Here is a 13,132-nt window from a genome sequence, read left to right as displayed (position 1 = left end):
GGGGTGCCTGGCCGCGCCCGCCCGAAGCGGCCACGCGAGGGCGTCCCAGGCTAAGAGGAGGCTGGGGCGCGCCCGCTGGAACCCAGGGGGGCGGGGTTGGGTGGGTCGGGAGCATTTATGAGGCACCCTTTCAGGTTCTCTTCGTCCCACCGGGCTCCCCAGGGCAGGGGGTCGCCGGGAGCACCCTAAGGTCCTTTCCCCCCCTCTTTCCCCCACCACGCGGGCCCAGGAAGACGGGTCACCGCGGCGGCGCGGTGACCACTTGAAAGGCCGCGCGACACCCTCCCTCCTCTCGCCCCTCCTGCTCACTTCCTAAAACCCCGTGGGAGGCAGGTAGTCATGACCTATCCTGCCGCTGGGAGCACCTGCACGTAGGCCCGGGGGCAGGGAAAAGGGCCTGGAACCCTCAACCCCACAGTGGGCACCTAGTTTACCGAATCAACCTTCTTGTATCAAGACGTTCTCTGGGCTGTGGGTTAGTGACCGTGCAGGAAGCGTAGCGTGCTCAAGTCAGCAGATGCAAGCCCTCTCTTACAGCAGGACGCCCGGCAGCAGCCTGTTCCAGCAACAGCAGGCACCCCCAGACTGGTCAAGGGTACAGAGGACTGGCTGCCTGTGTGTGTGGGCGTGAGTTATAGAACCCAGGCGGGGCCCCGTTTTTCTTACAAATATCTGGGCCCTGCATGGCTCCTTCCATAGGACAGGGGCTTGGTGCCCACCCGGTGGCAATGGGGAAAGTTCCCCATGGCATGTAGCTGAAGCATTCAAGGCTAACAGTCCTGGAGGGTAAAGGCTGGAAGTCATCTTTCCTCCCCTAAGCTGGTTGGGAGCCCCATCCTCACACGAGCCAGCCCACACCACCTTAAGCTGCTTCTAGGAAGTTCCCCTCCTCGGCCCCCTCACTCCCATTTCCCCTTCCCAGGGTTCTGGGAAGCCAGGCCCCTCCCGCCCTCCTGCTTCTACTCCCCATGCCCTGACTTCTCCCTTTGGCCAGAAGCCAAGGCTGGCTCTCAAGAGGCTGTGGCCCTGGTCTGGCTCCCAGCCCGAGCCATCACTGTGGGAAAACATTGGCGCCTGGACTGTCTCCCCTCCAGAGAGGGGCACAGGCAGGAGGGGGACCACTGAAGGGGCGGCTGCCCCAGGACTGAGGGGGGGGGCAGTCCAGCCCCACTCAACCCACAGGGAGTCTCCCTCTTGGCACCCAGAAGGTTTTGGCCCAAATGTCTTATCTCCGTGACAGGAACAGTTTCACTTTCTCCATTTTATTTGTCAATATAAAAATACTCAAATATTTACAACAAATAAATACGCGGGGACACAATAAGTTACACTGTGAGAAGCCCTCCTCCTGGGGCTGGGAGAGGATGTGCCCTATCCACAGCATGCCCGCCCACCCTCTCCTCCCCTCCCCCTCCCCCTCCCCCCACGCCACCTTTCCCAGCCCTGCCAGGGAGGACAAGTATAAAATACCACTGAATCCCAGGGCCAAGCGGGAGGCCCCTCCCACCCTTCCCCCAAACACACAGGAGGCTCCATCTCCCTCCCCCCACCCTGAAAACATTCACAGCCCCGGGAGTAGGACCAGGCCCACCCCAGAGCCCTGGACTCCCGCAGAGGGGCACAGCACCCTGCCCAGCCCACCCCCGTATGTACATGGCTGCCCCCCACTGGGGACAGGCGGGGTAGGAGAGGCAAAGTGATACAACCCCTTCCCCTTCGGAGCTCCAGTGACCCACCAGGAGGACCCCAGGCCAAGGGAAGACTCGACAGAAACAGGAAGACTATGTCACACACCCACACACACGTACGTGCACACGTCCACAGACACACATGTATATACACAAACACACCCACATCTCCAACTTCCGCCTTGAAAGGTTTTGGCTGCTGGGGTCCCGTGCATCTGTGATTCACAGCCCCTCACAGAGGAGGAAGGTGCCCTCTGTGGTGAGGCTGGTGCCCCGGTGAGCCACACCAAGTGGCAGTGCCCGTGCTGACAGAGCAGGTCCTCATGGCCGGGCGGTGCCGGGCAGGGTCCGTCCGGGGCAGAGCAGGTGCCCGTGCCATGTCCCTGAGGTAGCTGGTGCCTGTGCAAAAGTAGGAGCCGCGCCTCCCACGCCGCCCCGCCGGAGGGGTCCCCTCACACCGAGGACTCCTCGGGGTTGGAGTCCGGCAGCTGCTGGCGCTGCTGCAGTTTGCGTCTCAGCTCGTCGGCGAGCTCGGGCAGCGGGTGCCCGAGGCTGCCCCGGTCCTCCCCTCCCAGCTGTAAGCGCACGTATCCGTTGGCATTGGAGTTCCGCCCACCCCCCAGGTGGAGCCGAGTTGGAGAAGGCAGGGGCTGGCCGGGGATGCCAGGAGGCGGCGAGGGGGGCCCGCCGCCGGGCTGGCACCGGGCGTGTCCAGGAACGATCTTGAGGGAGCCGTCCGAGTAGTAGTAGCCCACGGGGTCCCAGAGTTTCTCGTCCGTCTCGGGGCCGGGCCGGAAGGGGGGACTGGTGGGCTCCTTGGGCAGCTCCAGAGGGTACACCAGGGTCCTCTCGGCTGCCTTGGCGCCCTTCTCCAGCTCCTCCCGCAGCCGCCGGCGCAGGGACAGAACCAGCAGCAGCAGCACCAGGCACACGGCCCCCAGGGCCACGACGGCCAGCCACACCAGCCCCAGGCTCTCCAGGGGGGCCCGGGCCTCCAGGGTCACCGACGGGCCCGCCACCACTGCCACCAGGTAGCCTTCGGCAGCCAGCCGGGCCCCCTGCTCCTCCGAGAAGCAGTGGTAGGCCCCGGCGTGGCGGGGCTGGGCGGCCATCACCACCAGGGCCTGCAGCCGGGCGTCGTAGAGGAAGGAGCCGGGCTGCTCCGCAGGCAGCTCCCGGCCCCCGAAGGTCCAGCGGGCGTGGGCGAGGTTGGAGGAGAGGCGGCAGGGCAGCACCAGGTCTGTGCCTGCCACCACCGTGATGTTTTTGGGCGTGAGCCTGACTGCAGCGGCAGAGAAAGCAGAGCAGAGGGTCAGTGCAGGAAACCCAGGCCGGGGGGCGGATGCGGACGCTCCAGCTCTGGCCCAAGGCCCACCGCCCTGGGAGGGGGACTGAAAACACAGCTCACCTTTCTTACTGCCCCGGAAGTTACAAATGCTTGAGGTGTCTGAGGCTGTCACGTGCTGGATCAGCAGGGATCTGGTGGGGGAAGCAGAGGCCATCAGCGTCCCAGCTCTAACCCCCCTCCCCTCCCTGCTGGTCCCAGCACGCGCAGAGCCCCGCTCACCCGGAGTGGCCGCCCACGGCCGTGCAGCGGCTGGTGTTGACGCTCCAGGCGCAGTAGGGGTCCCGAGCAAGCACGCAGTCAGCGCAGGAGCGGTACTTCACACAGTCGGCCAGGGGCAGCTGGACCAGCTGGGAGCGGGAGCCCGCAAAGAGCAGCTTCTGCCAGAGAAGCACAGGAGGGGGTGAGCCGGGCCCGGACACGGCCTGGGGGCGGCTCAGACCGTTGCCAGGGGGCACAAGGGGCCCAACAGAGAAAGAGGGCTGCGCTCAAGTCCTGAGGAGGGAAATCTGAGGACTAAGAATGCACGGAGGGCTTACTACAAGCCAAACGCAATCCTAAGCACCTTACAGATGTGACCTTATTAGAAAGGAACAGCAGACCTGTGAGGCCGAGAAATATAATCACACACACACACACACACAGCCCTACACACAGAGCCCTACACACACACATCCCTACACACACACACAGCCCTACACACACACACCCCTACACACACACACACACCCCTACACACACACACACACTCACACACACACTCACTCACTCACTCCAGGACAGTATAAATAGCGCAGGAAGTTCAGTTTCCGCAGGGCCCGTCAGCCTCACAATAGCACCAGCAGAGCATAAGGCGTTTTCCTCTGTTTGAATGGTGATTGCCAATTTGTGTTTCTTCAACCACAGACTTTGTTTCTGCCATTATTCCACGTTCTGGAGAAACAACTTGAGCCACCACAGGCGGTGAAAGGCAAGCACGTGAAGGTGCCACAGATACGCCAGAAGAGAGCAGAGCACGAGCAGAAGCTGAGAGCAGCGCTTCTGGGAACGGCTGAAGCCGCCGGGGGCGGGGGGCAGGGCTGGAGGGCAACGGGGGCCGGTCGGCAAGGCGACGTCACGAGGGCATCACGAACTGACACAGCACGAGGCCTGGCCAACAGTGGCACCGGCAGAGAAGAGGCACAGCGCAACCCCGAGGGGCCTGAAGAAAGCGCACAGAGCAGCTGCCAAGGCCCCGTTCTGGGAACGCAACCCCGCCAGCACCAGGCTATACATAAAATATAACGCCCGGCTGCCAGGACCAGGCTATATATAAAATATAACGCCCGCAGAGCGCGGATTCCGTTAGCGCTCTCATTCCTGGGACCCGCCCCAAGCTACCCGAGGTGGCTCAGGCATCTCCCCACCCCTGTACCGGCCAAGCACGCGACCAGGGGAGGCCTGGGGACAGTGGTGGGTGGGGCCTGATTACTACCTTGCTCCGGGACAGGACCAGGCTTTCCACCGGCTCCTGGTCAAACACCTGCAGCTCCTCAATCAGGTGGACCCAGGGCCCCAGGCTCACGGCCTTGAGCAGCCAGCCATCTCCTGTGGGGGAGGGGGGGTGGGGGAGGACAGGTGTAAAGAAAAGGTGTAAAAAAAAAGGCTCTTCCCACCTGGGGCACACAGGCCTTCGCCCAGCCCCCAGCGGCCAAGTCCGTGCCCCCTGGGCCCACCTGTGCCGATGAACAGCACTGTATAGGTGGCTCCATCAAGCCCCGTGACCCGGTCGGCCACCAGGTGGGTGAAGTTGGCGTCTTTCTTCACCAGCAGGGGCCGGCCCCACCGAGGCCCCACCTGCTCCTCCATCAGCGGGTGCTTCTTGATGAAGTTGAGGGTGTTGTCTGGCAGCTCCAGGGAACTGGTATAGCCATGGCGTCGGTGCCAGTTGTTGATGCACTGGGGGTGGGGTGGGGGGGGGAGCTGTCAGCCCGGCGGGAATGGCACCGGAGAGGAGGACCCAAGCGCGCCCCTGCCCCGGATGACTCACCGAGCCGGGCCGCGGGCTGGGTACCGGGTCGGTGTAGCGGCCCCACTTTTGGGCTTGCTCATGGTACTCCTTGTAGGGCCCCTCGAATACCCTCTGGATCTCTTCCAACTGGTACTCACAGACTGCTGACAGGTCCATGTCGCCCCTGTTACAGCAACGGAGGGACCCCCAGGGTCAGGCCTGGGGCGACCACAGCTCCGGGCATGCAGCGGGAAGGCAAGGCCCAAGCACAAGAAGGTCACGGGCCCACGTGACGTGACGGCGGCTCCAAGTGCCACCGGGGACAGAGCACGGCCCGCCTCCCGCGGGGGGCTTTGAAAAGGGACAGGCGCCTAACATCCTCCTTGACTCTCTGGACGTCCCCAGAGGCCTGTCCCTGTCAGACCCAACCTGCGGAGCTGCTCCTCCCCACCCCCAAGGGCTCCCGGCCAACTCACCACCGCGCCCGAAAAACCCCGAAGAAGGTGGTGTTGTGCCAGGAGGCGTCCTGCAGGGTATGCAGCGCCTGCAACTGGTTGAAGTAGAGCTGCCAGTCGGGCGCGGAGCACACCAGCCGCGCCTTCAGGAACGTGGTCCACTTCCTCTGCAGCGTCCGCGCGCCCCCCACGTCGCCCTGGGGGACAGCGACGGGACACTGCCGGTCAGCCCCGCCGGGCCGCCGGGCTCCCGGGGCCACCCGCCGCGGGGGGTCTGTACCTTGCAGACTCGGGCCACGCGGGCCACCACCTGCTCGGCGTAGCAGTCGTATTCCACGGCGCGCTCGCTGAAGAAGAAGTACACCTTGTCGTCGTCCCCCGTGAAGCTGCCCACGCTCTCCGGGATGTAGGCGGAGCCCACGAAATGCGGTTCTACGGGAAGGGGAGGAGGGTCAGCCCAGGCGCTGGGCCCTCGCGGCGCCTCCCACCCACGGCTGCCCTGTCGGCTGGCCGGCTCCTCGGGGCTCACCGTTGAGCCAGAAGGCCAGGTACTCCGTCTTCATGGCATGGTGCGGCCCCATGTTCCGCAGGATGACGGGCTCCGTGCCCAGGAAGTTGTTGAGCGTGGCCGAGTACAGCTCCCCGTCTACAGGAGACAGGGGGTCAGCCGGACCAGAAGCGAGGTGCAGTTGCACTCAGGCCACGTGGCCCCGGAGTGGGAACAAGTCCTGGGGGAACCCCCCAACCTGCAGCGGGACAGCCACTCACCCACAAGGAGGCCGGTGTGGCCCTTAACTGGGTCATAGGGACACTTCCCCTTGCCATCTTCGAACTCGCCACGTTCCAGGGTGAAGGTGAGCATGTCCTAGGGGCAGGGAAGAGGCGATGAGAAGGCGACGGGGATCGGTCGAGGGGGCTGGGGGAGAGGAGCGGCACTCACAATGTAGGTGCACTTGGGCTGGAAGGCGTAGGTACCGCAGACGTACAGGTGGGATGCGTTATACGGCTGCAGGAAGCGGATGAAGTTGAAACACTCCGTCTGGGGAGAGAGAGGCATCAGTTAAAGTATGAGGGCCCGGGACATGGGGACACAAGGACCCAGACCAGCACTGGGACAAAGGGGGCTCTGGGGAAAGGGCGTGCACCATGCCCCCTCCCCCCCCCACCCCAGCAGTGTCCCAAGCACCCACCTGGTTACTCTTCCCTTTCTGGGTACACTCGGCCTTCTTCTCAGCTGGCGCCTCCCATGAGATCTGGGGACAGGGAGGGGACATGTCAGCAATGTCACAGGTACATACTGGGCATGTGCTACTAGCACGGCCCATGGCAGCAACGTGGGGAAGCCAAGTGAGAAGACACGGTCCCCACTCTCTGGGAGCTTATTCCAGCAGAGGTCAGAAGCCCCAGCTGCCCCAACGCGGCGGACCCAGTAAGTGCTGCAGACTCGGGGGGAGCAACATGCTCACCGAGGAGAATGGGGTTGGGGGCAGCTGAGCCGAGGGGACAGCCTGGCCAAGCAAGGGCCCTCCGGGTCCTGCCTCTCTCACCCCCGCGTGCCTCCCGCTCCCCCACCTCTCACCACTCCCTGCAGCTCCAGAGCCTCCACGCTGAAGGCAAACAGGGCCTCCCGGGCCCCTACGTACAGGAGCCCGGTCTGCTCAGTCAAGGTCAGCGTCAGAAAGTCCTGGATGCCCGTCTGGGAGAAGCGCCGCACCACTGTGGCCAGCTCTGCAGGGACAAGGCCAGAGAGAGCGGGGACGGGGTGAGTGGACCTTCCTGGGACTCCGGGAGGCCCCCCCGCCCCAAAATCAGCCCTCCTCTATGCGATGGTCACCCCTGGTCCCCACATTAGAGCCAGCACCCCACAGGCAGATGCCAGCCAAGCCCCCTGACTGGTAGTAAAGGGCATTTTCTGAACAGGCTTTTGGCTCTGACAGCTCCACCCAGGCCTCCCTGGCCTTTCCCAGCCGGGGCGGAGGCAAATCTGGGCTGGGGAGGAGGAAGGAAGGATATCTCAGCCACAGCTTCCGGTCAGAGGAAGCCATCAGACCGATGGCTCTCACTCTCAGGGTCAGCAGCACTCCCCCCCTCCCAGCTTCCTCAGCTGCTGCTTCCTTCTTTGCTCTGCTGCCTGCTGCCCTCACCAGGGTCCAGCCAGGCCCTGGACCCTGATCCAGTAGGGCAGGACGGACAGAAGTTGTGAGCACTCCTTTGACTTAGAAAACCCTTCCCTCCAGTGGGACCCAAATCCAGGCTGTTAGGGACACAAGCACAGCCGGCTATGGGATGAGGAGGGATGGCAGGAGACGGAATTGGGCTGGGAGGCCAGGCCAGGGAGGTCAGGGGAAAACAGAAGCTGGGGACCAGAGATGGCGCTGAAGCCTAGGGCTTGGGAAGCCCTGTTGCCATTCGCCAAGCAGGGCGCTATGATATTCGCGTAGTCACAGGATTCCTATGTCAGCCCCCAAAATAGCTGCCGACCTGTCCTCAGGGTCCCTCTAAACCAGCCTTAGTCTTTGGAGCCCACGATGGGCCCAGACATAAGCTGGCAAGGGAGGGCTTCGTTAGCACAGAGAGGAGCCTGTGGGAGGTGAGCTCATCCCGGGTCCCCAGAGTACACGGATGATACAAACACCTGACATCACCTCCGCATACAGGTGTGTGCGCACAGAAGGGCTGTCGGGTCTGCCGTCCCCCAACGCGAGCACGTGCGTGAACGCGCACACACACTCCCCCCTCTAGGGCCACCAGACAGCAGAGTGTCAGGGCAGCAGAGGACGGTCTATCATATCAGGGTTGCTAAGGGGGCTCCTGGGGGCAGAGAGCTGGAAAGACTTGGGGGCAGGCGGTGACACCCTTCACTTCATGCCCATCCTGACCCAGGTTTCTCTCTTTAGGCTCTCAGTGCTAGCGATAATTCCAGAAGTGAGGCATGGGGAGAGTAATGCAGAATGGTCACTCTCTCTTGGATAACAGGGGCAGCCGAGCCAGGTCCTAAGTGTCAGGAGGGATCCTCTAGGTCCTGGCCTGGACTACCAGTTCTGGGTCCCTAGGGCCACTCACTCACATTTCTCAGTAAGCTGTGTCACATACATCAGTGGGCCTTGAGCCCGACTGCAGAATACAGCTGGCACGTTCTAGAGGGCAATTCCTTAGCACCCCTCTTCCCCCAGGAGTCCCTCCTGGCCTCCCGCTCCCCGCCCTCCAGGCACTCACCCCCAGAAGATACCGTCTTCCGGGGCACCAGGTTCCACCACACCTCAGCCCCAATGCCCAGGCCCCACAGTCCCACTGCCAGCAGCCAGACGGCCCAGTGCGGGGCCATGGCACACGCCCTGGCGCTAAGCTCCAGGCCAGCTGCCCTGCTGGGGGAAAAGAAAGGGTCAGAATCACAGCCAGAGAAAACAGACCGGAAGGGGGCCCACACAGCCGTGCCAGGAGGCACCGACAGGACAGAAGACCTGATCCATCCTCCCCAGGACTGCCCCGTGCCCCAGGCCTTGGAGCAGAGACCTAGTCCCCTCCGACACCTGGCCTCAGCCTCTACAGCCTCCAAAGGACCGTGGGGTCTCCCTGGGGGGAGGGAGAGAGCTAAGTCAGCTGCAAAAGTGGACACTCGGACAACCTCCGGGCCCTCCCCAACTCCTTCTCCTCAACAGGAAGTTGTTTAAGAAAATAAAAAGGGGACCCCCCTCTCCCCCCTCAGGCCTGACAGAGTCGAAGGATTTCTTAAAATAACCTCTGGAGGCAGGACCTGGCCCTACTGGGGCTCCAGCCAGCTCCAAGATCTAATTCTGAGACGCAAACCCCTCAGCTGGGTGATAAGCATGCGGTGGGGCAGGCGGTTGGAAAAGACCCCCAGGGAGGACTCGGTGCATCTGGTCTGCGGGGGTCCCGGCCCCAGCCTCTCGCTTCCCCCAGCGCAGACAATAGCCGGGCAGAGCCCCAAACCCCGTTCCACATCACAGGGCTGAAGTGGGGCCGGGAGCTGGAGGGGCCCCGTTTCCCGAGGCCCCTTTGTTGCCCAAGAAGGAAGGCAGGAAGTGGGTGGGATGGGCGTGGAAATGACCGGGGCCTCATCCTGTTCCTCGCACAGGATCCTAGGAGACACCAGCCCTCGGGCTGAGGGGCAGCGGGACAACGGAGCCGGCTCCGGTCTCATCAGGGATCTCCCGGCGGCGCTTTCAGGCGGGGGCGGGGGGGGGGGGAAGTGAGGACCCGGTGGGGAGCGCCAGGGGGGTTCCTCCTGGACCGCGGAGGGCGCCCCGGACAGGGCCGGCGCCTGCTGCGCTGACGAACCTTCCCAACTCTGGGATCGCGCCCCCAGGACCCCGGCCAGGGCAGGCCATCTGGATTAATTTCCACTGCTCCAGCCCTCCAATGCCGGGAACAGAAACACAGAAGCTGGGGCTATGCTCACCCCAAAACAAAGGGTCCCCGCCAAGACCCCGTCCCGGGTCCCCCCCCCCCCCCGGATTCTCCCCTCCCCCAGCTCCGGGGATTTGAAGGCAAACAAAGCGGTGGCGCTGGGAGCGTGGCGGAGCCCGGCCTGCGGACGCCCCCTGTCGGCCCAGTAACCCAGCGCGGGAAGGGCGGGGGGGGCAGGAGATGCGTTCACCAACCCCCCCCCGGTCCCCCAACACACCCCCAGCCCTCCCTCGGCCCCTTACCCCAGGCCCGGGCCGGACCCCGCGGCGCGCTCCAAGCCTCTGCCGGCACAGCTCCTCCCCGGAGCAGCCCCGGAGGTGGGGGTGTGTAGAGGGGTGCGGACTCCCGGCGGCGCGCCCCCCACCCTTGCCCACCCCGAGCGGCGGGCCGCGGACGGCGCCCCCGCGGCTGCAGGGCGAGCGCTCCAGCCGGGGACTGGGCGGCGCGGCTCAGGAGCCTGGCTTTCCAGGACAGCCCGCCTCCCCAGCGGAGCGGGCGCGCGGCCGGGGGGCCGCGGCAGGGAAATCCGATCCCACAACATCGGCCTCCGTCCAAGCCCGCCCCAAACTTTCCGTCGGGGGTGGGGGAGCCGGGGGCAGTTCGGGGGCCTGGAGAAGATCCCGGCCGCGGACCGGACTGCACGAGGGACCCCCGCTCCCTGAGCCCCGCTGCCCCTGACCAGTCCGCACCTCCGGACCCTGTGGCGGCGGGCGCCGCTCTCCCCGCTCCCCAGCCCCCGCGAAGCAGCCCGCGGGGGGCGCAGGAAGGCGCTCGGGCGGACAGCTGCCCCGCCGCCGCCCCTCCCTGAGCCCCCAGACCCTGTCCCTCGCGCGTGCGGCGTCCCCCGCCCGAGTCGGGGGACAAAGCGGCGACCCCGGAGCCCCCTGGCTCCGACCCCAAGCAACCCCGGCCTCACTCACCTCTTCTTCGCGGCTTGAATCCCTGGGCGCCGCCCTCGCGTTCGGCTCCGACCACGGTCCGCCCCTGCCCGCGCGCCGCCGCCCGCGCGCGCCCGCCCGCTCAGCTCCGCTGCCCCTCTGCTACCGCCCCTCGGCCCGGCTCGGCTCGGCGCCCCTGGGCTCGGGCTCCCCGCGCCACCGCGGCGGGCGCCGGCTCTTTCTCCGCCGCGGCCGCGGCTCTCCGCCCCCTCCCCCCTGACGTCAGGCGGGGGGGCTCGACGGAGGTCGGGGGCGGGCCGCGAAGGCCCGCCCCGGAGGGGGCTGCGACCCGCCGCGACCCGCACGCCTACCCGCTCCCCGCCCGGGGGCTCGGACCCCCGCCCCTCCCCGTGCCCTGCCGCCCCGCGCCTTGCAGCCGTGAGCTGCGCCACCGCGCCGGGAGGTGGGGCGGAGGAGGGACTCCGGGCCCTGGCACAGGGGAGTCGGACTCACCCGGTCTTTCCGAAGTGTCCCCCAAGGCCAACCGCGCAGGCTGGGCGTCCGGGCTCGGGAATGGGGCTAAAGGGATCCCCACGCTGAGGTTACTGGAACGAAGGCGTGCGGGCCACCTCAGGGCGAGTATCCGAGTCTTCTTTTCGGGGCGGACCAGAGTGGTCTGTCTGTTGGCCCCCAATTCTTCTTCGTTTCTTGGCCCCAACTCCTACTGACCCCTGCGATCAGACTGGAACGGGCCTCACCAGCCAGGAAGATCCCCCAAGTCTCCCCGAGACCTTCTGCCCCTTGTTTCTCACGCTCCAGGCAGAGTGACCTGCTCAGCGCCCCCCGGCCAGCTCCCGGCGAAGACAACCCTCGACTCCGATTGCACAGAGCCTACCCTCAGGAAATGACTCCTTCTGGTGCCGCTGGAAGGCTGAATAACAAAGTGACAGGAGCCCTGATGTTAAGACGAAAGGGTTCTGAGGGGAGCCACGCTGGAGGAGAACTGGCATCTTCAGAATCGTCAGCCTCCGCCCACAGCCGCTCCTAGAAGTAACTTGTAGCCCCGGCCTCCTGGGCGGTGCTGGGGTGTCCTCCTTGCCAGCCGGTTTCTCGGAGCTGGGCAGGTGGACAGAGGAACCCCAGGGAGGCCAGCCCACCGGGACCTGGAGACAGATGCCACCTCCTGGCTAGGGGCAAAGGGCAGAGGTGAAGAGACTGGAGGCCCTGAGGCTGCGGTGGTGACTTTAAGCCCGGTGCAGTCCTGGAGGGGAGGGACACTTTAGGGCCCTGTCAGCAGATCTGGATTATAAATCAGTCCCGATGGGAGCTTTTGTTCTGGGTTAAAACTTGGCATCAGAAAAGTGGAGACCAGAAGAGTTGTGGAGATAATTGGGAAAAGCAGCCCAGTTTGGATTCAGTAACAATTGGGTCTTTGCTGGTATACATAAAGGCCCCTTCTCCCGCGCTGGCCAAAGCCACATTTCCCAGCTCCTTTCCACCAGAAAAAAAAAAAAAAAAGAAAAGAAAAGCTGTGGCCTTGGAGATGCTGGAGATAGGGGGCAAGCCAGTTAATTAGCATGGGGTGGGCAAGGAAGGCTTTGCTTCAGCTGACAGGCAGGAAGATGTATGACCCCCCTCTTCCTGTTAGACCCTGCATCTATTTATGTGGATGTAAATCAATAGGCAGGTACCCCTCACATTTGTTCTGTGCTTCACACTCTGCAACTTGCCTTCACTCTGCCCTCATGACCACCCTTTCCAAAGTAGGTATTGTTTCTCCCATTCTATAGATAAAATGAGTCTCAGAAAGGTTACGCATCCTGCCCAAACTCACATAGATAATGAGCAAGGTCAGAATGTTAAATCAGGCCTTAAGGACTCCTGATCCTGTCTTTCCACTAAGTCACAGGGTATCCTGATTAACTTTTAGGCCACAAACACTCCATTTCCTGCTGTTTTTCCTCACCTTCAAGCCTCGCCTTCACCTCCCACCCACCTCTAGATGTGACGGTTACCAGGCTGAGACCTGAGCTCCTAACCCCACCTGCAAGACAGCCCCAGTGGAAAGTCTCAGCAGGTGGTTTGGTTTCACTGGCCGTGACCGTCTTCTGTACCTCAGGGCCGGCTTCTCCGTTCCTGCTAACAGACTCCGGAGCCCTTCCCTCCCAAGCACTCCTCAAAGATAAGGCTGCAGCTTGCCTGCTCCCCTTTTCCACCTTCGCTCACTTTCTGCTGCATTCTGTTCCTTTCCGGCGCTGGCCTTTTCCGTGGGTGGGTGGGCAGGGGATAAAGTTTCCTGCATGACTACTTGCTCATGATTCATACTTTAAAATAAAAGCACAACTGGT

The 13,132-nt window shown here is 63.9% G+C and overlaps 2 protein-coding genes across 7 annotated transcripts in view; one reads left to right on the top strand and one right to left on the bottom strand.

The window, feature by feature from the left end:
* The window catches only part of CNNM3 (cyclin and CBS domain divalent metal cation transport mediator 3), a 46,128-nt gene extending 41,627 nt beyond the window's left edge, over nucleotides 1-4,501 (top strand). The window contains exon 8 of the mRNA XM_082356169.1: nucleotides 3,940-4,501. Coding sequence (XP_082212295.1) covers nucleotides 3,940-3,983 — 44 coding nt within the window. The 3' untranslated portion in view covers nucleotides 3,984-4,501. The remainder of the gene's footprint in view (nucleotides 1-3,939) is intronic.
* Nucleotides 1,247-11,677, bottom strand: SEMA4C (semaphorin 4C). Of its 6 annotated transcripts, none has more exons than XM_082356152.1 (15): nucleotides 11,298-11,677; nucleotides 8,695-8,843; nucleotides 7,058-7,206; nucleotides 6,669-6,731; nucleotides 6,419-6,517; nucleotides 6,247-6,343; nucleotides 6,008-6,124; nucleotides 5,759-5,910; nucleotides 5,500-5,675; nucleotides 5,063-5,207; nucleotides 4,749-4,971; nucleotides 4,508-4,620; nucleotides 3,256-3,413; nucleotides 3,097-3,167; nucleotides 1,247-2,970 (listed from the first exon to the last, which is right to left on the bottom strand). In XM_082356152.1, exons 2-15 carry the CDS (start codon nucleotides 8,801-8,803, stop codon nucleotides 2,141-2,143), a joined length of 2,502 nt encoding a protein of 833 aa, XP_082212278.1. In that variant the 5' UTR covers nucleotides 8,804-8,843; nucleotides 11,298-11,677; the 3' UTR covers nucleotides 1,247-2,140. The 6 variants fall into 6 exon arrangements, with proteins under 6 accessions (XP_082212278.1, XP_082212277.1, XP_082212279.1 ...); XM_082356151.1 differs by having other exon boundaries at nucleotides 8,695-8,840; XM_082356153.1 differs by lacking the exon at nucleotides 11,298-11,677 and adding an exon at nucleotides 10,827-11,197.
* Between the last annotated feature and the right edge of the window lie 1,455 nt (nucleotides 11,678-13,132).

This window comes from Balaenoptera borealis, assembly GCF_965194805.1.
Source record: "Balaenoptera borealis genome assembly, chromosome: 15".
Taxonomy (NCBI): Eukaryota; Metazoa; Chordata; class Mammalia; order Artiodactyla; family Balaenopteridae; genus Balaenoptera; species Balaenoptera borealis.
The sequence above is the reverse complement of the archived record's forward strand: the minus strand, read 5'-3'. Positions and strand labels throughout refer to the sequence as shown.

What these genes read in the sequence shown, in the direction of transcription:
- SEMA4C (XM_082356148.1), bottom strand. Translation starts at nt 10,447, where the DNA reads ATGTTGTGGGATCGGATTTCCCTGCCGCGGCCCCCCGGCCGCGCGCCC. An exon ending in CTCTGGAGCTGCAGGGAGTG is followed by an intron (nt 6,732 to 7,057) that starts GTGAGAGGTGGG and finishes CCCTGTCCCCAG; the next exon opens with ATCTCATGGGAGGCGCCAGC. An exon ending in GCGTGGCCCGAGTCTGCAAG is followed by an intron (nt 5,676 to 5,758) that starts GTACAGACCCCC and finishes GCTGTCCCCCAG; the next exon opens with GGCGACGTGGGGGGCGCGCG.